Source organism: Ranitomeya variabilis, chromosome 7, assembly GCF_051348905.1.
Source record: "Ranitomeya variabilis isolate aRanVar5 chromosome 7, aRanVar5.hap1, whole genome shotgun sequence".
NCBI lineage: Eukaryota > Metazoa > Chordata > Amphibia > Anura > Dendrobatidae > Ranitomeya > Ranitomeya variabilis.
Window position 1 is genome coordinate 241,141,680 of NC_135238.1, and position 26,911 is coordinate 241,168,590.

The following is a 26,911-nucleotide window of genomic DNA, read 5'->3' on the forward strand; positions in this document are numbered from 1 at the left end:
TCATCAAACAAAAGATCTATGAGGGTGGGAGGCCGTTCACATCAAAACAGCAGCTCTGGGAGACTATTCTGACTTCATGCAAAGAAATACAAGCAGAAACTCTCCAAAAACTCACAAGTTCAATGGATGCAAGAATTGTGAAGGTGATATCAAAGAAGGGTTCCTATGTTAACATGTAACTTGGCCTGTTAGGAGGTTCTGGAGTTAAATAGCTTTTTTGTTCAGTGAATGTGACCTCCTAATGCTGCAAATTCCACAAATGAGCATTTTCAGCTCTGTAAAACAAATCAAATGTTTAGAAATTCTACTGTGCCTAATAATTTGGAACAGTGCATTTTGAGTTTTTATTCATTTTGGAGATTATACTGTTATCACTGGGAGGTTTCTTCAATAAAATTCGATGTATACTCTAACGGGTGATGACTTTTATTAGACTGACTGTCATTTGCACCGACCATTTAGGAAAATCCGAGAAAAATGTAATTTGCATAATAATTTGGAACATAGTGTATATATATATATATATATATATATATATATTCACACAGTATATATATATATATATATACAGTATATATATATATATATATATATATATATATATATATATATATATATATATATATATATATATATATATATATATATATATATATATACACACACACACAGTGGGGAAAAAAGTATTTGGTCAGCCACCAATTGTGCAAGTTCTCCCACTTAAAAAAGATGAGCAAGGCCTGTAATTGACATCATAGGTAGACCACAACTATGAGAGTCAAAATGAGGAAACAAATCCAGAAAATAACCTTGTCTGATTTGGCAATGTCCCAAAGAACACCATCCCCACTGTCAAGCATGGAGGTGGAAACATTATGTTTTGGGGGTGTTTCTCTGCCAATGGCACAGGACGACTTCACTGCATCAGTGGCAGAATGGATGGAGCCATGTACCGTAAAATCCTGAGTGATAACCTCCTTCCCTCCGCCAGAACATTAAAAATGGGTCGTGGCTGGGTCTTCCAGCAAGACAATGACCCAAAGCATACAGCCAAAGCAACAAAGGAGTGGACCAAAAAGAAGCACATTAAGGTGATGGAGTGGCCTAGCCAGTCTCCAGACCTTCATCCCATAGAAACTTATGGAGGGAGTTGAAGCTCCGAGTTCCCAAGTGACAGATTCAAAATCTTCATGATTTAGAGATGATCTGCAAAGAGGAGTGGAGCAAAATTCCTCCTGACATGTGCGCAAACCTCATCATCAGCTACAAAAAAAGTCTGACTGCTGTGCTTGCCAACAAGGGTTTTACCACCAAGTATTAAGTCTTGTTTGCCAGAGGGATCAAATACTTATTTCTCACTGAAAATACAAATAAATTTATATAATTTATACCAGTGATTTTCTGGAATTTATTTTTGATATTCTGTCTCCCAATGTTAAAATTAACCTACCCTTAAAATTATAGACTGTTCATGTCTTTGTCAGTGGGAAAACTTACAAAAATTAGAAAGGGATCAAATACTTATTTCCCCCACTGTACACACATATACACATACACCATGCCGTAATATCTGTACTGGAAGGTTTATATACCTATATGGTACTGAGATGTAATACATAGATACACAGATGTATACTGTGCGGTAATATCTAAATACACACCGTACGGCACTGAGGAGTGTGTACAAATGGAAGGACTCAGACTCCTATCATTGATAACACATTGGGTGCAGTAGTTCAGCGCAGGATGTGCTGGAAATGTTTCTATAAGAATGTGGGAAAGTTCTGAAATGTCCTATAAATGTCTGTTTTGTTCCTGATCTCTGGATATCGGCTTTTACCGGAGACGACTCTGTGCTGCTCTTTACGTCCATGTCAGTGGTGACTGGGGCTGTGGAGTCGGTGTTAGGAAAATTGAGGAGTCAGAGGTTTGGTTACCAACTCCACAGCTCTGGGAATAAGTAGTGAACTCATCACTAATTTTCTAAGTAAATCTATTTCTAAAGATGCTATTAACATGAAATGTCGGTAACAACCCATCCAATCCACGCAGGCAAAGAAATCACCATAAATGTCTGCAAGTTATGTGTGCTAACGATAGCTGACACAGAAAAAAACGTAATGAACACATGAAGAAAGGCAGGTGCAAAAAAACATGCAAAGTCCTGACACCCGCTGAGATATATCAGTAATTAGGAAGCAATCCTTCCACTTAGTGACAAATAATATCAGCTGGTTCAACTGATGGTCTATAAAAAGGTGTTACCAAGGGGCCACACAAGAAACATCTCATGATGGATAACACCAGTGAGTGTCTCCAGACCTTCACAACCTTATTGTTGCAAAACATCCTGATGACATTTGTTATAGAAGAATTTCTAAACTACTGAAGGTTGCGCTGAGCCCTGTTGGGGCTATAATCTGGAAGCGACAATAACAATTTCAACATAAACCAACCACAACCAGGTGATCCTTGCAAGATTTCTGACAGAGGAGTGAAAAGAATGATCAGAAGAGTTGTCCAAGAGCCAAAGACCACCTGTGGAGAGCTAACGAAAGAACTGAAATCATCAGGTACAATTGTTTCACAGAAAACTATATGTGATGCACCCAACCTCCATGACCTGTATGCATGCTCAACACACTACCTGCATGTCCGGTATGCACGCTCACCATACAACCTGCATGTCCTGTATGCACACTCACAATACAACCTGCATGGCCTGCATGCACGCTCACCATACAACCTGCATGTCCTGTATGCACACTCACAATAAAACCTGCATGGCCTGCATGCACGCTCACCATACAACCTGCATGGCCTGTATACACGCTCACCACAACTTGCATGGCCTGTATGCATGCTCACCACAGAACCTGCAAGGCCTGTATGCACGCTCACCATACCACATACATGGACTATATGCACGCTTACCCCACAACCTCCATGGCCTGTATGCACGCTTACCCACAACCTCCATGACCTGTATGCACGCTTACCACACAACCTCCATGACCTGTATGCACGCTCACCACAATACCCGTATGGCCTATATGCACGATTACCCCACAACCTCCATGACCTGTATGCACGCTTACCACACAACCTCCATGGCCTGTATGCACGCTTACCACACAACCTCCATGACCTGTATGCACGCTCACCACAATGCCCGTATGGCCTATATGCACACTTACCACACAACCTCCATGGCCTGTATGCAAGCTCACCACAATACCCGTATGGCCTACATGCACGCTTACCACACAACCTCCATGGCCTGTATACATATTCACCACAATACCCGTATGGCCTATATGCACGCTCACCACACAACCTGCATGTCCTGTATGCACGCTCACCATACAACATGCATGGCCAGTATGCACGCTCACCATACAACATACATGGCCTGTATGCACGCTCACCATACAATATGCATGGCCTGTATGCACGCTCACCATACAACATGCATGGCCTGTATGCACGCTCACCACACAACCTCCATGGTCTGTATGAACGCTCACCACACAACCTCCATGACCTGTATGCATGCTCATCACACAACCAGCATGGCCTGTATGCACACTCACCACGCAACCTCCATGGCCTGTAAGCACACTCACCCCACAACCTGCATGGCCTGTATGCACGCTCACCACACTACCTGCATGGCCTGTATGCAAGCTCACCATATAACTTGCATGGCCTGTATGCATGCTCAATACACAACCAGCAAGGCCTGTATGCACGCTCACCACACAATCTCCATGGCTTGTAAGCACGCTCACCATTCAACTTCCATGGCCTGTATGCACGCTCACCACACAACCAACATGGTCTGTATGCACGCTCACCACACAACCTCCATGGTCTGCATGCATGCTCACCATACAACCTGCATGTCCTGTATGCACGCTCACCATACAACCTCCATGTCCTGTATGCACGCTCACCATACAACCTCCATGTCATGTATGCACGCTCACCATACAACCTGCATGGCCTGTATGTACGCTCACAACTTGCATGGCCTGTATGCAGGTTCACCACAAAACCTGCATGGCCAGTATGCACGCTCACCATACAACATACATGGCCTGTATGTACGCTCACCATACAACATGCATGGCCTGTATGTACGCTCACCATACAACATACATGGCCTGTATGCACGCTCACCATACAACATGCATGGCCTGTATGCATGCTCACAATACAACCTCCATGACCTGTATGCATGCTCACCACAATACCTGTATGGCGTATATGCATGCTAACCACACAAACTCCATGGCCTGTATGCACGCTCACCACACAACCTCCATGACCTGTATGCATGCTCATCACACAACCAGCATGGCCTGTATGCACGCTCACCACACAACCTGCATGGCCTGTAAGCACACTCACCACACTACCTGCATGGCCTGTATGCAAGCTCACCATATAACTTGCATGGCCTGTATGCATGCTCACCACACAACCAGCAAGGTCTGTATGCATGCTCACCACACAACCTCCATGGCTTGTAAGCACACTCACCATATAACCTCTATGGCCTATAAGCACGCTTACTATACAACCTACATGGCCTGTATGCACGCTTACCACGCAACCTCCATGGTCTGTATGCACGCTCACCACTCAACCAGCATGGCCTGTAAGCACACTCACCACACAACCTCCATGGCTTGTAAGCACGCTTACTCTACAACTTGCATGGCCTGTATGCATGCTCACCACACCACCTCCATGACCTGTATGCATGCTCATCACACAACCAGCATGGCCTGTAAGCACACTCACCATATAACCTCTATGGCCTGTAAGCACGCTTACTATAGAACCTCCATGGCCTGCATGCATGCTCACCACACCACCTCAATGGCTTGTAACCACGCTTACTCTACAACTTGCATGGCCTGTATGCATGCTCACCACACCACCTCAATGGCTTGTAACCACGCTTACTATACAACCTCCATGGCCTATATGCACGCTCATCACGCAACCTCCATTGCTGAACATGAAAGAATATTTAAAAGCGTTTACAATTTGCTGAACAACATTTAGACAAGTCTGTGAAATACTGGGAGAATATAGTCTGGTCAGGTGAGACCAAAGCTGATCTCTTTGGATGCCAGTATTATGTTTGGAGGCCAAAAGGCACTGCATGTCACCCCAAAAACACCATACCAGCAATGAAGCGTGGAGGTGGGAACATCATGGTGTGGGGCTGGTTTTCAGCATACGGCACTGGCAAACTTCATATAATTGAGGGAAAGATGAAAGAACAATTGTACCGAGACATCCTGGATAAAAATCTGCTGCCGTCTACCAGGATGATGAAGAAAGGAGGGAGGACATTTCACCAAGAGAATGACCCTGAATATAAAGCCAAGGAAACTATTGGTTTCTGAGAAGTAAAATAAAGCTATAAACTTTTTTGTTTATTGCATATGGAGGTGGCTGCTCCTAGTAGGCACCTGTTCACACTAGCTTGGAAGCGCCCGCCAGTCTTTTTCCTTGTGCCTAAGCTTTCTGACCGAACACTCCGCTCTCCAGGCTGTGGTGGTTTTTACCTACCTACCTATAAATTCAGGCTTTAAAGAGAGGTTTTCCCATCCACCCAGAAATTCAGGCCTCAGTCTTAGAGCAGTGTTCACACTAGACATGCAGGTTCCCAGCACTTCTGAGACCGCTTTGTCGTTGGCATGAATTGGCCAAATTATGTGCTAAGCGTCTCAGTTTTTTCCTATTATCCAGAAGCAGTATTGCTATTCACATTTCATATATTTCACATCGACATGCTTTATTGTACATGGAGGTGGCTGCTCCTAGTACGCAACCTGTTCACACTAGCTTGGAAGCGCCAGTCAGTCTTTTATCACAAGTAAAATAAAGCTGCTAGAATGGCCGAGCCGATCACTGGACCGGAGTCCAATAGAAAATGTATGGAAGGAACTAAAGCTCAGAGCTCAGAGTAGAAGCCACTGAAGCTTCAGGATGTGCGTAGTGTTTGTGTGGAAGAGTGGGTCAAAATAACCCCAGAGCAATGTCTGTGACTAGTTTCTCCATACAGGAGGCGTCTGGAAGCTTCATCACCAACAAAGGCTTTGTACAAAGTATTTCATGCATTTCAGTTAGTGTGTTCAACACTTTTTCATTGTGTCATTTCTCATTATTACACATAACTCACAGACATCTATGGATGATTTATTTCACTGTGTGGATTGGATAGGTTGGTACCAACATCTGGGGAGAATTTCATGGCAATAGCCCCTTTACAAATAGATTTACTTAGAAAATTGGTGACGTGTTCAATACTTATTTCATCCGCTGTAAATGACATAGGGGACTTGGTAACCACTGTCTGTTTTTGATAAGAAAAAAAGTGTAAAAGCCATTCTACCAGTGCCAATGTGCACCCTGTAGGGATGGTCCTAACCTCTAGTATTAAAACCTTACTGTGTGTCACAAATGACCTCAATGTGAATAAAGGCCCTGGTTATGGGCACACTTCTCACCTTGCACGGTCAGCATGGCCTCTGTCCGGGCCTGTCCCAGGCTATTCCAGGCCTCACAAGTGTACATCCCAGTGTCCTCAGGAAACACCTCCTGGATGTACAGGTAGTAGGTGTCGCCACTCCTCTCAAAGTGAAAATCCTCCGTCTCCTGGATCTCTTTACCATTATGGAACCAGAGAATCTCAGCCGGGGGATGAGCTGAAATCAATTGAAAATAAAAGAGCAAATCAACAAAAACTAATGAACTAGGTATATATTTCCCATGAAAAAACATACAATGTTCTACTGATTGTAACAGCTTACATCACTACAGAGAAATGATAAATACTATATGACATAATTCAGCTGTTTATTGTTATAGCAGAAAAATGAGGGCTCTGCTTCTTAGTGTAGTCAGAACCCCCATCTGACCCCCAGTGGTCCACTCCACATTGGAGCAGTCAGTTGCTGAGATGTTGTGAGTGGAACAGAGCACTGAGAAAATAGGGGTTCTGACTACATTACGAAACAGTTAAGAAATTCAGTCTACCGAGGAATGAGGTTTCTGCCCCAAATAAAAGAAATGGGCAAAAAATATTTTACTAAATGAATAAGAAAAAGGGTGCGTTCTAGTCAAATATCAGAAAGCTGCTTACTTGAAAATCATCATACAAACACGACAATGAACTACCTGTAACCTCAACGTTCATCACCACCTGACTCCCATCCATAACCTGGAGATCACAGAGACCTTTAACAAAAACTGGAGCCGAACTGATCCTGGGAGATGGCACTCTGGAACTTTCCAGTTTTCCAGTAGACTGTCTTTCTGAAGAAAAAAAAAAAAAAGAAGAGGAGGATTACTAAAAATTCCAGAAATGAAACAAAGCCCAAGGAGCCACAGAGAAACTGCGGAGGAAACCCTAGGGAAGCCACATAAAAAAACATGGAGGAAACCCCAAGAAAGCAACAAAGAAACCATGGAGGAAACCATAAATAAGACACAGAGAAACAATGGAAGTAACCACAAGGAAGCCACAGAAGAACAACAGAGGAAATCCCAAGGATGCCACAGAAAAATCACGGAGGAAACCTCATGGTTGGCACAAAAAAATCATGTAAGAAACCTGAAGGAAACCACAGAGAAACTATGGAGGAAACCCCAAGGAAGCCACAGAGAAACCATATAGGAAACCCCAAGGAAGCCACAGAAAAACCATGGATGACTCTCCAAGAAAGCCGTAGAAGAATCATGAAGGAAACCACAAGGAAGTCACAGAAAATCCATGGAGGAAACCCAAAGGAAGCCACAGAAAAGCCATGGAAGAAATCCAAAGGAAGCCAGAGAGGAACCATGGCAGAAACCCCAAGGAAGCCACAGAGAAACCATATAGGAAACCCCAAGGAAGCCACAGAAAAACCATGGAGGAATCTCCAAGAAAGCCGTAGAAGAATCATGAAGGAAACCACAAGGAAGCCACAGAAAAGCCATGGAAGAAATCCCAAGGAAATCACAGAGAAGCCATGGAAGAAATCCCAAGGAAATCACAGAGAAGCCATAGAGGAAGCTGCAAAGAAACCACAGAGGAACCATGGAGGAGACACCAAAGAATCCACAGAGGAACCGTAGAGGAAACCTCAAGGAGTAACAGAGTCACAACCTATAGGTGTAAATAGTAATGACAGCATTCACTGACATGGCTGCCTGTCCACTAACTGGGTTTCAGTCCTTCTCTGCCCCTATCCACATGCATGTCAGTTAGAAAATTATAAGGTTTTAATATTTGAGGTTAGGACCATCCCGACTTGGGTCACCATGACGTGGTCGAAAGGCTTTTGCATTTTTTTTTCACCAAAATTATGTTAACTAAGCATCCTATGTAATTTTCAGGCACTATTACTGTTTATTTACTGCAGGGGATTTACTTATTGTTTTTGTCTTGGGTTTTTGTCAAATTTTATTATTAGTCCATGTAAAATCTGTCTTGCTGGGGGCAGAATAGGAGTCGGGGTCCTGGAGGGGACACACATCTGTGGTCTCCGACTGCCGCATCCATTATGGAAAAGTGGGATCCACAGATTGTCAGTAATGTACACACACTAAAAATACCGGCAGATTTTCCCACACAATTCCACTCCTGAAATAGCCACAATTATTGTCCACAGGTCGGCAGAGCCAGAGTGTACACATGTACGGAGCACAAGGGGCATAACACAGCTGGAGGAGCGCCACGGCAGCCTCAGATCTACTGACACACGGACCGGGTCACCTTTCAGATCCACTGACACACAAACCGGATCACCTTTCAGATCTACTGACAGACGGAGCGGGTCACCTTTCAGATCTACTGACACACGGACCAGGTCATCTTTCAGATCTACTGACACACGGACCAGATCCTTTCAGATCTACTGACACACAGACCGGGTCACCTTTCAGATCTACTGACACACAGACCGGGTCACCTTTCAGATCTACTGACACACGGACCGGGTCACCTTTCAGATCTACTGACACACAGACCAGATCACCTTTCAGATCTACTGACACACGGACCGGGTCACCTTTCAGATCTACTGACACACGGACCAGGTCATCTTTCAGATCTACTGACACGCGGACCAGGTCATCTTTCAGATCTACTGACATGCGGACCAGGTCATCTTTCAGATCTACTGACACACGGACCAGGTCATCTTTCAGATCTACTGACACACGGACCAGGTCATCTTTCAGATCTACTGACACACGGACCAGATCCTTTCAGATCTACTGACACACGGACCGGGTCACCTTTCAGATCTACTGACACATGGACCGGGTCACCTTTCAGATTTGTTGACACACGGACCGGATCACCTTTCAGATCTACTGACACACGGACCAGGTAACCTTTCATATCTGCTGACATACAGACCAGGTCACCTTTCAGATCTACTGAAACACGGACCAGGTCCTTTCAGATCTACTGACAGACATATGGGGGTCACCTTTCAGATTTGCTGACTCACGGACCGGGTCACCTTTCATATCTACTGACACACGGACCGGGTCCTTTCAGATCTACTGACACACGGACCGGGTCACCTTTCACATCTACTGGCACATGGACTGGGTCACCTTTCAGACTTGCTGACACTGGATCACCATTCAAATTTGCTGACATACGGACCGTGTCACCTTTCAGATTTGCTGACACACGGACCGGGTCAGCTTTCAGACCTACTGACACACTGACCAGGTAACCTCTCAGACCTACTGACACACAGCCCGGGTCACCTTTCACATTTGCTGACTCACGGACCGGGTCACCTTTCAGATTTGTTTACACACGGACCGGATCACCTTTCAGATCTACTGACACATGGACCAGGTAACCTTTCAGATCTACTGACAGACAGATGGGATCACCTTTCAGATTTGCTGACTCACGAACCGGATCACCTTTCAGATCTACTGACACACGGACCGGGTCACCTTTCAGATCTACTGACACATGGACCAGGTAATCTTTCAGATCTACTGACAGACAGATGGGATCACCTTTCAGATTTGCGGACTCACGGACCGGATCACCTTTCAGATTTGCGGACTCACGGACCGGATCACCTTTCAGATCTACTGACACACGGACCGGGTCACCTTTCAGATTTGCTGGTGCGCTGCACGGGGCCATTATTACTCGGTGACAGTTCTAGGAGTCGCGCTGATGTTACAGGGGGAGGAGATGATAAATCGCCCACAGTTTATAAATACCGAGACTGGAAACTGGCGGAGATTTCACAATCCACAGATTTTCCCATCTCAGGAACCAGCAGAAATAGAAGCGATCAGAAAGCAAAGACTGGGAATACTGGGAAATCAGCCATAAATGCAGACAGTGGTATTGTGTCTGGACTGGGCGGGGTTAACCCTTCACCTGCTGCAGGAATATTCAATGGGAAAGTATCACAACCAATTGGAACAGTGCGGTGACTCGCAGCCTTGTCAATGCGACTTTCCAGTATACTGCACCCTCCTCTGCTTGCCGTCAGTGAGGCTTGTCTATACAGGTAGTGCTGGCATCTGGTCCTAAAGATTAAAGTTACATCTTGTCTACATAGATACATTGTCACAAATGACCAGGTGGGGGACAAGACAGATTTACAGGTTCAGTAGACAAATTCCCCCCAATTAATGACAGCAAGCAGAGATCTTACTGAATAACTGAAAAACAAGTCTTTTGGGAAGATACAGAACATTTCAGCAAACAAAAAAAGCTTTATTTCTAGAACACTGGCCCTTTAATGGCGACAGAGATTGGAAACTTGATGTTTAGATCGCACTGGTAGACTGTGTGACCGACAACTCCCATCATCCCGGCACCTGATAGGAGTTAGCAGGAAGCGACGACCCATCAGGATCAGCACACGACCGTGGGAAAAAGGAAGGAAAACAAAGCGGGAACATTCAGGAGAAAAATGCTACATCCGTCCACAGATCACGACCGGAGTCACAGGCTATACTCCAGTCACCTCCAGAGCTGCACTCACTATTCTGCTGTTACATCAAATGTTATCCTCCAGGTCTTTTATTAAATAAAATAAAAATCCTTTACATGACAATAACTAAGATACATTACAAATAAAACACAACAGAACAAAACATAAGAACAAAGCTCCAATCAGACGACAACAAAAGACAAAAATCACAAAGACATAAACCGGAAATGGAACAAAAATGTAGAAAGTTCATGACCTACAAAATCAGGGACGTGAAAGAAAAATTCCAATAAAAATAAAGAAAGCAAAAACTAAAAGACGACAAACAAAATACTCATAACAACATGAATACCCCTGTAAAAATTATAAATATAAATAATAGTATAAAATCACGTAAGACCCCCGGCCCAGCTTCATTCATACTACTATATACAACCCCAACTACATTCACACCGTCCTATATACAATATTATATACATATATACACTATAAACACATTATACTAAACCAAACTCTATACAACACCGCAAACACAACAAAACCCTACTGGTCCCACTGCCTTACCTTACAGTCACCCCCTTACACCACCACATTCACCCCACAACAAACCTAAATACAATACACTGTACAAGATTAACATTAACACATTTTTTTTTTTTTTATTATATTTACATTTTTTTTTTTTTTTCTCTTTTTACTATTTTTTTTCTTTTTTAATATATATATACACACAGCTACTCTAACTATCCCGCCACCCCTGATCCAGCTCTGGCCACAAAGTTCAGGAATTATCCGAGCTAGGATCAGGCCCCAAAGTTTTTCCCCAGGCGGGGCCTGGGCCAGGCCAGATCAGTCTCTTATCACCGCCGTTGAATCCCCAATCCCCCCACCCAACCTAACTAAGACCCTCTATTATACACACTATATACAATATATACAATACACTATATACAATATATACAAAAACCAACATCACAGAACACAACCTACATACTCACCACCCAAGGCTCAAGTTCGATGCCTGCAAACATTCTATTCAAGGAACAGAAATACAAAACAAAAATCTAGGGTGTAAAGACATCAGCCCACCACCAGGATATAGGAGCGCTAACGGACTAAGGCACCCCGAAGGAGAAACCCCTCCAGAGATGGGCCGCCCTCCGGGCACCCAGTCTTTCGCACTCCAGAGAACGCACCTTCACCAGGGCACCTAGGATGCTGCTACCAACTTCATCTACACGGAGGATTTTACTCTGCGTCGTAACTAAAACTCGTGCGTTCCACGTGAAGTACCTGACCACTGCGCTGACTAAGAATAAAGTGGCTCGGTCCCTTCTCCCGAGGTCTCTGAACGCTCCATAGGCCCACTCGGCATAGGACAGAGTGGCCAGCCGCGGCCAACCAATGGAAGCGCCCACCCTGTTGTACACCTCTGTATTAAAGGGACAATGAAGCAGGAAGTGCTCCATGCTTTCCAGCATGGTAGCGCAATCCTCACGGGGACAATTCCTGTCCACGGAGCTCCTGTGCTTCAAATTGTCCCTCACATACAACTTACCTTGGAAGCAGCGCCAAGTCAAGTCCCAATACTTCTTGGGGATCCTACTAGAATTTAACAAACTTAACCCAACCTCTAGATCCCGACTCGGGCAGTCCCTGAGGACCAATGGTCTCTGAAAATGCGAAAGCAAGACCCGCATGTCGAGGAGTTTCCTCGGGAGGGACCTCACTTCCCACATTCCCAGACCCCACCGGCGCATCATTTTCAGAACCGGGGTAACATAAGCCGGGAGATGCCCGTGCGGTGTGCGAAGATCCTTCAATCTTCCCCCTGTCTCCCATTCCTGGAAGAAAGGCTGAAACCATCCTTTGCAGGAGAATACCCACGGAGGAGCCCTCTCTTTCCAGAGGTTTGCCACATTAACTTTCAAAAAGGTGTTCACTAGAAACACCACGGGGTTCACCATATTCAACCCCCCTAGTCTCCTCGTGCGATAAGTGACCTCCCGTTTGACTAGGTTTAGTCTATTCCCCCATAACATCTGGAAGAACAGACTGTAGACCCGTGTCCAGAGAGGCTCCGGCAAGACACAGACGCTGCCCAGGTAGATTAACAAGGGGAGCAGGAAAGCTTTGCACAGGTCAACCCTTTCCCTCAGGGTCAAAGACCAACCCTTCCATTGGTCCACTGTTGTGATCCGCTTTTTGGGCTCCCCTAGTGGTGGCTGGTGGTACTGGAGACTTGTGTGTTCTTTTCTGCCTCAGCTCACCTGCTTCCATCAGTTTTGGGAGTTCCCTATTTAGCCTTGCTCTCCAGTCACTTCCTTGCCGGTCATCATTGTAACCTGAGTCTTTCAGTTGCATGTTCCTGCTACCAGTCTGCTGATCAGCTAAGTGGACTCTTGTCCTTTTTGTTTTGTATTTTTTGTCCAGTTTACAGTTTGTCATTTCCTGTTACTGGAAGCTCTTGTGGACTGAAATTGCCACTCCTGTGTCATGAGTTGACACAGGAGTCTTAAAGTAATTTCAGGATGGGTTTTTTGAAAGGGTTTTTCAGCTGACCGTGAAGTCCTCTTTTGTATCCTTCCTCTATCTAGTAAGTGGACCTCGCTTTGCTAAATCTACCTTCATACTGTGTATGTCTTTTCCTCTGAACTCACCGTTAATATATGTGGAGGCTACTATCATCTTTGGGGAATTTCACTAGAGGTAAGCCAGGTCTGTTCCTTCCTCTTCCAGGCGTAGTTAGTTCTCCGGCTGGCGCATGGCATCTAGGCAGCCGTAGGAATGCTTCCTGGCTACTGTTAGTTGTGTGGTAGATTTAGGTCACGGTCAGCTTGAGTTTCCATCACCCGAGGGCTAGTCTGTTATTTTGTGTTTCTGATGTTCCCATGCCATTGGGGAATCATGACAGTATGACCGGCCACTGTTAAAGTAATTGGCAGAAGAAAGGAGAGTAAAAGAAGTCTGTAGATTTTTTTTTTTTTTTCCTCACATGTTTGCTACTTAGTTGGCTCAGTTGTATTTCTGCTCTATTTACAGCCTTGCCTTTCTCTCCTTCTAATCCTTGAATGGCTCTGATCTCTCCGGTTTAGGGATGGACCCTCAGAGTTTGGCTGCAGGTTTAAATAATCTTGCTACGAAGGTTCAGAATTTACAAGATTATTTTATACGTACTCCTATTTCTGAACCTAAGATTCCTACACCAGAGGTATTTTCCGGAGATAGATCTCGGTTTCTGAATTTCAAATGTAATTGTAAATTATTCCTTTCTCTCAGACCTCACTCCTCTGGAGATCCTGTTCAGCAGGTTAAGATTGTGATTTCTTTGCTGCGAGGTGACCCTCAAAATTGGGCATTTTCATTGACACCAGGGGATCCTGCGTTACTCAATGTGGATGCGTTTTTTCTGGCTTTAGGGTTGCTGTATGAGGAACCTAATTTGGAGATTCAAGCTGAAAAAGCTTTAATAGCCCTGTCTCAAGGGCAAGATGAAGCTGAGATATACTGCCAAAAATTTCGTAAATGGTCTGTGCTTACTCAGTGGAATGAGTGTGCCCTAGTGGCAATTTTCAGAGAAGGCCTTTCTGATGCCGTTAAGGATGTCATGGTGGGGTTTCCTACGCCCACAGGTCTGAATGAGTCCATCACAATGGCGATTCAGATTGATCGGCGTTTGCGGGAGCGCAAACCCGTGCACCATTTGGCGGTATCTTCTGAAGGGACGCCAGAGAAAATGCAATGTGACAGAATTCTGTCAAGAAGCGAGCGGCAGAATTATAGGCGCAAAAATGGCTTGTGCTTCTACTGTGGTGATTCCGCGCATGTTATATCAGCATGCTCTAAACGTACTAGGAAGGTTGACAAGTCTGTTTCTATTGGCACTTTACAGTCTAAATTTCTTCTCTCTGTAACTCTGATTTGTTCATTATCAGTTATTACCGTGGATGCCTATGTGGACTCTGGCGCCGCTCTGAGTCTCATGGATTGGTCCTTCGCCAGGCGCTGTGGGTTTGATTTGGAGCCTCTGGAAGTTCCTATACCTCTGAAGGGTATTGATTCTACACCTCTGGCTTGTAATAGACCACAGTTCTGGACGCAAGTGACTATGCGTATGACTCCAGACCATCAGGAGATGATTCGCTTCCTCGTGTTGCATAATTTACATGATGTGTTAGTGCTTGGATTACCATGGTTGCAATCTCATAACCCAGTACTGGACTGGAAAACTATGTCTGTGTTAAGCTGGGGATGTCGGGGGGCTCATGGGGACATACCTTTGGTTTCTATCTCGTCATCTATTCCCTCTGAGGTTCCGGCATTTTTGGGGATATTTTTGAAGAGCCTAAAATTGGTTCTCTCCCTCCCCACAGAGAGTGTGATTGCGCCATAGATCTGATTCCAGGCAGTAAATTTCCAAAGGGTCGTTTGTTTAACCTATCTGTACCTGAGCATGCTGCCATGCGAGAGTATGTTAAGGAGTCCCTGTAAAAGGGACATATTCGTCCTTCTTCATCACCTTTAGGAGCTGGGTTTTTCTTTGTCTCTAAAAAGGATGGCTCGCTGAGGCCTTGTATTGATTATCGACTCCTGAATAAAATTACTGTCAAATATCAGTATCCGTTGCCGCTGCTTACTGATTTGTTTGCTCGCATAAGGGGGGCTAAGTGGTTCTCTAAGATTGATCTCCGTGGGGCGTATAATTTGGTGCGAATTAAGCAAGGGGATGAGAGGAAAACCGCATTTAATACGCCTGAGGGCCACTTTGAGTATTTAGTAATGCCTTTCGGCCTTTCTAATGCACCTTCAGTTTTTCAGTCCTTTATGCATGATATTTTCCGTGAATATCTGGATAAATTTATGATTGTGTATTTGGACGATATTTTGATTTTTTCTGAGGACTGGGAGTCTCATGTTCAGCAGGTCAGGAGGGTTTTTCAGGTCTTGCGGGAGAATTCTCTGTGTGTAAAGGGTTCTAAGTGTGTATTTGGGGTTCAAAAGATTTCCTTTTTGGGGTACATTTTTTCCCCTTCTTCTGTTGAGATGGACCCTGTCAAGGTTCGGGCTATTTGTGACTGGACGCAGCCTACTTCTCTAAAGGGTCTTCAGAAGTTCTTGGGCTTTGCTAATTTTTATCGTCGATTTATAACTGGTTTTTCTGGTGTTGCTAAGCCTCTTACGGATTTGACTAAGAAGGGTGCTGATGTTGCCGATTGGTCCTCTGCCGCTGTGGAGGCCTTTCGGGAACTTAAGCGCCGCTTTTCGTCTGCTCCTGTGTTGCACCAGCCTGATGTCTCTCTCCCCTTTCAGGTTGAGGTCGATGCTTCCGAGATCAGAGCGGGGGCGGTTTTGTCGCAGAAAAGTTCCGATTGCTCAGTGATGAGACCTTGTGCGTTCTTTTCTCGAAAATGTTCTGCCGCCGAAAGAAATTATGATGTCGGTAATTGGGAGCTTTTGGCCATGAAGTGGGCATTTGAGGAGTGGCGTCATTGGCTTGAGGGTGCTAGACATCAGGTGGTGGTTTTGACTGATCACAAGAATCTGATTTATCTTGAGTCTGCCAGGCGCCTGAATCCTAGACAGGCGCGCTGGTCGTTGTTTTTCTCTCGGTTTAATTTTGTGGTCTCATATCTACCAGGTTCTAAGAATGTGAAGGCAGATGCCCTTTCTAGGAGTTTTGAGCCTGATTCCCCTGGTGATTCGGAACCTACAGGTATCCTTAAGGATGGGGTGATATTATCCGCTATTTCCCCAGATCTGCGACGTGCTTTGCAAGAGTTTCAGGCGGATAGACCTGATCGCTGTCCACCTGGTAGACTGTTTGTTCCTGATGATTGGACCAGTAGAGTCATCTCGGAGGTTCATTCTTCTACGCTGGCGGGTCATCCTGGAATTTTTGGTACCAGGGATTTGGTGGCTAGATCCTTCTGGTGGCCATCTCTGTCTCGAGATGTGCGTGTTTTTGTGCAGTCTTGTGATGTGTGTGCTCGGGCCAAGCCTTGTTGTTCTAGGGCTAGCGGGTTGTTGTTGCCCTTGCCTATTCCGAAGAGGCCTTGGACGCACATCTCGATGGACTTTATTTCTGATCTTCCTGTCTCTCAGAGGATGTCTGTTATCTGGGTGGTGTGTGACCGTTTTTCTAAGATGGTTCATTTGGTGCCATTGCCGAAGTTGCCTTCCTCGTCTGAGTTGGTTCCTTTGTTTTTTCAAAATGTGGTTCGCTTGCATGGTATTCCTGAAAATATCGTTTCTGATAGGGGTACCCAGTTCGTTTCTAGATTTTGGCGGGCATTCTGTGCCAGGTTGGGCATTGATTTGTCTTTTTCGTCTGCCTTCCATCCTCAGACTAATGGCCAGACGGAGCGAACTAATCAGACTTTGGAGACGTATTTGAGGTGTTTTGTGTCTGCGGATCAGGATGATTGGGTTGCCTTTTTGCCGTTGGCGGAGTTTGCTCTTAATAATCGGGCTAGTTCGGCCACTTTGGTTTCCCCTTTATTTTGCAATTCGGGGTTTCATCCCCGTTTTTCTTCTGGTCAGGCGGAGTCTTCGGATTGTCCTGGAGGAGATGCTGTGGTGGATCGGTTGTATCGGATTTGGGAACAAGTGGTGGACAATTTGAATTTGTCCCAGGAGAGGACTCAGCGGTTTGCTAACCGCCAGCGTCGGGTTGGTCCTCGCCTTCGTGTTGGGGACTTGGTGTGGTTGTCTTCCCGTTTTGTCCCAATGAGGGTTTCTTCTCCTAAATTTAAGCCTCGGTTCATCGGTCCCTATAGGATTTTGGAGATTATTAACCCTGTTTCCTTTCGTTTGGACCTCCCGGCATCTTTCGCTATCCATAATGTGTTCCATCGGTCGTTGTTGCGGAGATACGAGGTGCCGGTGGTTCCTTCTGCTGGGCCTCCTGCTCCTGTGCTGGTTGAGGGTGAATTGGAGTACGTTATAGAGAAGATCTTGGACTCCCGTATTTCCAGGCGGAGACTCCAGTATCTGGTTAAATGGAAGGGCTATGGTCAGGAAGATAATTCTTGGGTAACTGCCTCTGATGTTCATGCCTCGGATTTGGTTCGTGCCTTTCATAGGGCTCATCCAGGTCGCCCTGGCGGTTCTTGTGAGGGTTCGGTGCCCCCTCCTTAAGGGGGGGGTACTGTTGTGATCCGCTTTTTGGGCTCCCCTAGTGGTGGCTGGTGGTACTGGAGACTTGTGTGTTCTTTTCTGCCTCAGCTCACCTGCTTCCATCAGTTTTGGGAGTTCCCTATTTAGCCTTGCTCTCCAGTCACTTCCTTGCCGGTCATCATTGTAACCTGAGTCTTTCAGTTGCATGTTCCTGCTACCAGTCTGCTGATCAGCTAAGTGGACTCTTGTCCTTTTTGTTTTGTATTTTTTGTCCAGTTTACAGTTTGTCATTTCCTGTTACTGGAAGCTCTTGTGGACTGAAATTGCCACTCCTGTGTCGTGAGTTGACACAGGAGTCTTAAAGTAATTTCAGGATGGGTTTTTTGAAAGGGTTTTTCAGCTGACCGTGAAGTCCTCTTTTGTATCCTTCCTCTATCTAGTAAGTGGACCTCGCTTTGCTAAATCTACCTTCATACTGTGTATGTCTTTTCCTCTGAACTCACCGTTAATATATGTGGAGGCTACTATCATCTTTGGGGAATTTCACTAGAGGTAAGCCAGGTCTGTTCCTTCCTCTTCCAGGCGTAGTTAGTTCTCCGGCTGGCGCATGGCATCTAGGCAGCCGTAGGAATGCTTCCTGGCTACTGTTAGTTGTGTGGTAGATTTAGGTCACGGTCAGCTTGAGTTTCCATCACCCGAGGGCTAGTCTGTTATTTTGTGTTTCTGATGTTCCCATGCCATTGGGGAATCATGACAGTCCACTTTTTGGGCGACACCCTTGATTCTGCCTTCCCAGTTTTTCGTGGGGTAATCACCCTGGCCAAATTCGATGCCTAGGACTTTGGCATGTTCTTGGGGTTCGGGGAGGGTGTCCGGAAGATCAAACGTGGGATCCCCGCCTCCTAGCCAGAGACTCTCACACTTGTCCTGGTTGACCTTGGACCCGGATGCCTCCGAGTAGCTCTCCACTTCTGACATCACCACCATCGCCTCCTCTTGCGAAGAAACAAAGACAGTAACGTCGTCCGCGTAGGCCACTACCCTCAGGATAGCCTCTGGCACCAACCCGCCCATCCTCACCCCCGCCAACGGTCAACAATCAACCCTTCTGAGGAAGGGATCGATCGCAAACGCGTAAAGCAAAGGACTAAGAGGGCAGCCCTGGCGGACACCAGATCCCACCCCGAAAGGTTGTCCAATCCACCCGTTTACCAGAGGGAAAGTCTCAGCCCCTGCGTACAAGGTCTTAAGCCAGTCCACAAACCCTCCAGGCAGACCATACCTCAAAAGAGTGGACCAGAGGTACTCGTGGTCGACCCGATCAAAGGCTTTTGCCTGATCCAGGGTCAGCAAGAACCCCTTCCAAAGGCCCGCCCTGCCTTGCTCCACGGCCTCTCGGACACCCAGAACAGCACTGAAAGTGCTACGGCCAGGAACGCAACAGTGCTGGGCCTCCGAAAGGAGCCGCGGTGCAAACTTCACCAGCCTATTGAAGAGTATCTTAGCCAAAACCTTCCTGTCCACATTGAGAAGTGATATGGGACGCCAATTCTCAATGCGTGACGGATCGTTACCCTTTGACAAAATGATCAAAGCCGACCTCCTTAATGATCTCGGCAGAGTGCCCGAGGAGAGACAGTCATTAACCACCTGAGTCAAGAGGGGGACCAAGGAGTCCCTAAAGGTCTTAAAGAACTCGGATGTTAAGCCATCCGGACCTGGCGATTTTTTGGGCCGGAGCCCATCGATCGCCAGTCTCACTTCCTCTTCTTTGATCGCTTCTGCCAAACCGCCCAGCGAGAGGTCAGCCCCTGGCTCAGGAACAGCTTCAGCCAGGAAAGCCGACATCCTGTCACGATCCAGTTCCTTCCTTCCCAAGAGGTGCGAGTAGTATGAACTGACGACCTCCAAGATCCCTGATCTGGACCTTCTCAGGGATCCCGTACTGTCCATCAGCCCTGTCACTATCTTACTATTCACTGACATCTTGCAGCTTCTGTAAGGGTCGGGCGATAGTACTTCCCGTAGTCCCTCTCAAAAACCAAAGATGCGTGCCTATCGTACTGACACCTCTTTAGCAAGGATTTCACACTGGAGATCGCCTCGCGGCTACCCCCAGTCGAGACAAGTTGCTCGAGTTTCCTCCTCAGGCTCTGATACAGGCGATCCCTGTTCAGGCTTCTGAGGTTCGAGAGTTGCCGGAAGAATCTCGCCACCCGATGTTTGAACATCTCCCACCACTCAGACTTAGTGTTACTTAGGCCCAGCAGCGGTACCTGGCTCTGAAGAAATTCCTCAAAGGACCGTCTTACAGCTTCTTCCTCAAGGAGTGACGAATTCAGCTTCCAATAACCTCTTCCCATCCGAGGAGTCTCTGTAACGCTCAGAGAAAACATAATCAAACAGTGATCGGAGAACTCCACCTCCACAACCGACAACGGCGAGGAGACGGCATCCTCCTTCAAATAAAACCTGTCTAACCTAGACCTGCACTGACTACCTCTAAAGAAGGTGAACCCCGCGTGGCCTGTGTTGTGCCGGATGTGGACATCCACCAGGCGTGCCTCACTTACTATCCTATTTAGCGCGACGCAATCGTAAGCCAGCCGGTCTCCGGAACCTCCTCTATCACAGGGTCTCGTGACGTTGTTGAAATCCCCTCCAAAGACCACCTGCCGACTCGAAAATAAGAAAGGTTTGATCTTCATGAAGAGACACTTGCGGTCCCACTTGGACTGGGGACCGTAGATGTTAATGAGCCGAAGCTCCTGTCCCCCAATGGAGACATCTAGGATCAAGCATCTCCCCATTTCTAACTCGATCAATCGTCTGCATTCAACCGCTGCGGTCTTAAAAAGGACCGCCACCCCACTATACGGCTCGGCCGCAAGAGACCAGTAGGAGGGCCCGTGCCTCCACTCCCGCCTTGCTTTATGCATGGTTGATAGGTCGGTCAACCTGGTCTCCTGCAAAAACAAAATGTCGGCGTCAAGTTGGCCGAGAAAATGAAAGGCCGTGTACCTTGCCACATCTGACTTTATGCTGGCAACATTAATGGTTGCCAGCGTCAATGGGGTGGGTGCCGCCATCATGATTGATTGAATTAGATAGCCTTTTTCTTCCCACCCCCAACAGTTTCACCCTCTTCCTCTGACAATGATGAGTTTTTAGTGCGCTTAAGACAAACAGACTCATCCATTCTCTCCTTACATACACTCTGGCCCTTGTCTGGTGGTCCTGCGGTAGTCCCCCCCCAGAAGGCTTTGTATTTGCCCCCTGAGAAGAAGACCCAGCGACCTCCTGAGCCCCAACAACCTTGTCCGCAACCTCCGGCCCCGGGTCCCCATCGCCCCCCTCTGGAGGGGAGTCCTGGAGGGCCCGGAACCGGTTAGAGAGATCCACCAGAGGGGGGGCGGCTGGACCTTCCAATGGCACCTGGATCAGGGCTACGGAGTCAGAGGGGTCGCACTCCAAGGAGGAGGCTCGAGGCCCGGACCCCCTCTTATCCTTAGTTGTTTTCCTGTTACCCTTTTTCTTTTGCTGTGACCACTCCCCATCTCCCTCATCCAGACTGTCACCGGATGAAGGTTCCTGGGCAGACATGGCGTCCTTTTGCTCCTCCCTTTCAAGTCTCTTGACTTCCTCGCTCAATTCGCCGTCTTTAGGATCCTCAGCTGCAAGTGAAGCACCCGGGTCAGAGTTTAGGGTCATTACTCCCTGCCCCCTGTTCCCATGGCGCTGCTGCTGCCGCCTGATATTGGATGGCGGCAGCCTGCTCCTCACCGGTTCCCTGCCTCCTCCGCCTCTGCTGGTCCCTTCACCGGCGAGATTAGTCCCGGCTTTCGCCTGTCCCACACTCGCCGCTTTCAGGACCGCATTGGCAAAGGAACGCGGACAGCGACTGAACGGGTGACCGAGGTCACCACACAGGTTACACCTAATCCTGCCACAGGTAGCAGCGAGATGGCCGAGGTCCCCACACAGTGCGCATTTCTGGGTGGTACACTGCGCACTGAAGTGTGTGGGGCTGCCGCACCTGTGACAGACCTTAGGCTGCCCCCGGTAGAAAATCAAGATCCTGTCCCTCCCCAAAAATGTTGAGGAAGGGATATGGGTAACGGTGTTTCCTGAAACCTTCAATTTCACCATGAAGGTCCAGGCTCCTGACCAGATACCATGCTCGTCGAGGGTCTTCTCGGGAATACCGACGATGTCGCCATATCGTCCAACCCAGGTGGAGATGTCGACACAGGAAAGTGACTCGTTACTGGTCAAAACGGTCACCTTCCTGACCGAGTTCTGGCGGGATATTGCTACAGCGAGGAAACCCTGCCATTCGGGGCGACCCCGAGCCAGCTCATGGCGAGACCAGAAAAGCTCAAGGCCCTCCGGTCTCACGAAGCTGACATCGAAGTAGGAGGTCCCATAGGGATGGATCAAGGCAAAGATGTCATATGCCACGAAGCCCATCCCCAGCAGGAGCTCAGCAACCTTTGACCGATCAGGACAGGCATCCTTGCTTACCCACTGGAGACGGGCCACGTTCCTACGGTTACTCCTCTGCCCCGGTGTCGGCAGAGACCAGACAGTCTCTGCCCCTCTATCTCGGAAGGCGGAAAGACCGTGTCTCTCTATCCAGAAAGACAGATCAACCTCCCTCCCCTCTACATTGATGGAACTCTCCCCTCTCCTCAGGGTGTCCAGGAAGCGCTGTTGCAAGTCACCATCCTCAGGGTCACCAGACAAGGGCGCACTACTACCCCCAGTAGTGACAGCTCCTGAATAGCTTGGGGCTGAAGACCCCGCCACCGCTGGGGAGGCAGCGGGACCACTACCTGCTTCCCCTCCACCAACCCCAGTAATGTTCTCCTCATTCACTCCGCCACTACTCCCATCATTGGCAACGTCACTACTCCCATCATTCACTCTACTACTACTCCCATCATTCACTCCACCACTACTCCCACCATTCACTCCACCACTGCTCCCATCATTCACTCCACCACTACTCCCATCATTCACTCCACCACTGCTCCCATCATTCATTCCACCACTATTCCCACCATTCACTCCACCACTACTCCCATCATTCACTCCACTACTACTCCCATCATTTCCTGCATAGCTGCTTTCTTTCTTCTTACCATTGCCACCACTTCCCGTCACTTTTTTCCCAGTATTCACACCACTATTTGTAAAACTGTTCTCTGCACCTTCCACAGTAACATCCATTTTCTCCTCACTTGTGTCTGGCTTCTTTGCACTCACACCTGCTGGACCGGGGGAGGGGTGCAGCACCACACCTGTTTTCCCTTGATTGGTGCTGGCTCTCTGTTGTGTCTCTGGAGCGCCTTGCCCCCCTACTGCAGCAGTTTGTATTTTATTATTCTGGGCCTGCTGCTTGTTGGGGGGCGCCGCCTGCCCCGCACCCACAGCCTTCGGGGTCCCGGCGTCACATTTGGGTGCTGGAGCACTCTGTCCTCCCGTCGCAGCAGGGCGCCCAGTGTTCCCTGCAGATGATGTTTCCTGCTTTTTTTTTCCTTTTTGGACTCGCTGCTCCCCTATTGCAGCCGCGTGCCTCTCCTCTGGTGAGGCGCACTGCGCCCCTGTCACAACAGTGCGCCCCCCTTTCGCCGCACCATGTTTCTCGGACCTGCCCCCCACAGCCCCGGCGTCGGCCGGCTCAGCCGTAGTGAGCAGGGATGGAGTCTGCCCACACCGTCCCCCTTTCGCAACGGCGTGGACACCCACCTCACCCTCCCCGGCCCCGGTGATAACCGGCTTAGCCGCAGAGGGCAGGGAGGGAAACTCCTCGGGGTCCCCTATGTCCGGCGCCGTGAGTACCTCCACAGCCTCGCCCCCTGCACTGTTCCCCGCACAGACGGCAGCACCGCCGGACGTCCTCCTCCTCTCCCCACCTTGCCTATGCCCCGGACCCACTGCAGAGCCCGTGCCTTTAGGTTTGGTGGGGTTTACACAGGAGGCGGTAGGTGTAACATCAGCCATAGGTACATATCTGTAACTCACCACCTCCCGTGCGGTCTCCTTCGTTGTCTTCTTCCTCTTCTGGGTTTCCTCTGCTGGCTCATCCTCACCAAAGGAGAAGCGGTCCAGGTTCACTGGAGACTCCAGCTGTCGGATCTCCTGTAGCAGACCGCCCTCCTCCTCTTCCTCCGCTGACACTCCAGCCTGTGCTGTCGGAGTCCTCTGCCGGGCCGGGAGGCCGCTTCCCTGTTGTCGGCTATGCGACTCACTCTCCCGGCTGGTTCCAGCTTGTAGGACTCCAGTCACAGCCACATCGGCGGCGTCCTCCTCGTCGCTTAGGACGCCGGCTGGCGGCTCTCCTGAGGTATTTAACCCCTTAATTTCTGAGAACCGCCGCTGGTTCTTAAACCTCTCCAGGAAGGGACCTGCGCTTTTCTCAATCCCCTCCCGGAGGAGCACTAACCGGGCCACCTCATCTCTGAGGGCTCTTAACCTCTGGGAGGTCACGGGTTTCTCCTTGCTAGAGGCTCGGGTGTTCAGGATCCGTGCCTCCTGCAGCTTCTCCTTCAGCCCGGTCAGTGCTTTGCCGGCGTCCTCGTACTCACGTAGCATGGCGACCACTCGGGAGGAGAAGGTACTCGTGGACTCGCCGGAGCTCCTCTCCCCCCAGGATGTTCCTGGGCTCTCCTTCCTGGGGCCTGGGGTGCCCCTGTCTCCCTCTCTGGGCGGACGATGAGCCGTCTCAGGGTTGGAGTAGGTGGGTAAGGTTTTCTTCACCCGTCCTGACCTTCTCAGTCCCTCTTGGGCCGGTTGCTGCTGCTGCTCTCTGTCCCCCGCCGGCACAGACCGGGGAACAGAAGCCTGGGAAGCCATGCCGGCCTCCCAGGAAGCCTGCCTCTCCCTGGGGAGAAGAGAGGCAGACTCTGGGCCTCCTGCTCGAAGTGCTGCAGCTCACGAGACAGGTGCTGCTCCTAGCAGGGTGTGACTGATTGTGGGCACCTGTCCTCCAGTCACCTCCAGAGCTGCACTCACTATTCTGCTGTTACATCGTGTCTTATCCTCCAGTCACCTCCAGAGCTGCACTCACTATTCTGCTGTTACATCATGTCTTATCCTCCAGTCACCTCCAGAGCTGCACTTACTATTCTGCTGTTACATCGTGTCTCACCCTCCAGTCAAGTCCAGAGCTGCACTCACTATTCTGCTGTTACATCGTGTCTTATCCTCCAGTCACCTCCAGAGCTGCACTCACTATTCTGCTGTTACATTATGTCTCATCCTCCAGAGCTGCACTCACTATTCTGCTCTGACACCGTGTCTCATCCTCTGGCTCTCTGTGTGATGGAGGACCCCAGGATAGTACCTCTGCTGACAGGATGAGCACAGGGAGCTGTGTGTCCCCACAGCCAGGGAATGTCTGGGGGATTAACCCCTGCATGTCCTCACTTCCTTCCTCATCTGTCAGGGGGCACTCCCTGCTGTTTAGTCTCTGACAGAAGCACTGGAAGAATCCCTGGCAGCAGGGAAGGAGGCAGAGGCCAACCTGGGCGCTGCTCTCCTTACCATCTATGGTGCGCTGCGATCGCCCTGCGCCTGCGGCCATTAATCTCCCCAGTGACTGCTCGCTGCAGGTACACAGCCATGTTCCAGCACATCCCAGCACCGGGAACCTGCAGCTCTTCACCGCCACAGTGAGCAATGTGCTGCAGAGAGCCCAAGCTGCAACCTTCTGCACCAGGGAGAAAAAGAGGGTTCTGTGTGCACGGTCCTGTAACCCCATAACATCATGTACAAGGCCACAAACCTCCTGTGTACAGCCCCGGACCCCATAATGAAGAACATCCTGCACCTCCATAGTCCTGTGTGCTCCGTCTTCTGCCTCCATAGTCCTGTGTGCTCCGTCTTCTGCCTCCATAGTCCTGTGTGCTCCGTCTTGTGCCTCCATAGTCCTGTGTGCAGTCTTGTGCCTCCATAGTCCTGTGTGCACCGTCATGTGCCTCCGCAGTCCCGTGTGCACCGTTTTGTGCCTCCATAGTCCTGTGTGCTCCGTCTTGTGCCCACATAGTCCTGTGTGCTCTGTCTTCTGCCTCCATAGTCCTGTGTGCTCCGTCTTGTGCTCCATAGTCCTGTGTGCTTCCATCTTGTGCCTCCATAGTCGTGTGCACAGTCTTGCGCCTCCATAGTCCTGTGTGCACCGTCTTGCGCCTCCATAGTCCTGTGTGAATGGTCTTGTGCCTCCGCAGTCCCCTGTGTGCACCGTCTTGCGCCTCCATAGTCCTGTGTGCACCGTCTTGTGCCTCCGCAGTCCCCTGTGTGCACCGTCTTGCGCCTCCATAGTCCTGTGTGCACAGTCTTGCGCCTCCATAGTCCTGTGTGCACCGTCTTGTGCCTCCGCAGTCCCCTGTGTGCACCGTCTTGCATCCCCATATCATGGGGCACCCTGCCTGCTAGGATTGACAAGGGCCTTGTTGCATCCCCCTGTTGGACACAGCCCCTCGGCTCCTCACAGGAGGCTCAGGCCTCAGTGTAAAAGGAGGATAAACTCTGCATTAGATCCACAACAAGGTCAGTAGCAGCGGCACCTGCACCTCCACCGGTGACGATTTACCCCCCGACTGCGGCGCTGTATGAAATCGCGTCTTCTCCTAATAAAATACCATTGTGCGCAAAACTGTGTGACAATGGATGAAAAGTTTGGACATTCTCTCAAAAACCCGATATATTAATGTCTCATCCAGGTAAGATCTCTACTTGTTGTCAGTAAATCGGAAAATTCCTCAGAGGCTTAAATCCATCCTGACCTCCTGATCCACAGCTGA

General features: G+C 48.6%; 1 protein-coding gene across 4 annotated transcripts in view; it reads right to left on the minus strand.

The window, feature by feature from the left end:
- Positions 1-26,911, minus strand: part of MYLK (myosin light chain kinase) — a 349,601-nt gene that overhangs the window by 170,895 nt on the left and 151,795 nt on the right. For all 4 annotated transcript variants that reach the window (XM_077273316.1, XM_077273314.1, XM_077273317.1 and 1 more), the window contains exons 12-13: positions 7,201-7,338; positions 6,531-6,728 (exon numbers count right to left, since the gene is read on the minus strand). In XM_077273316.1, coding sequence (XP_077129431.1) covers positions 6,531-6,728; positions 7,201-7,338 — 336 coding nt within the window. The remainder of the gene's footprint in view (positions 1-6,530; positions 6,729-7,200; positions 7,339-26,911) is intronic.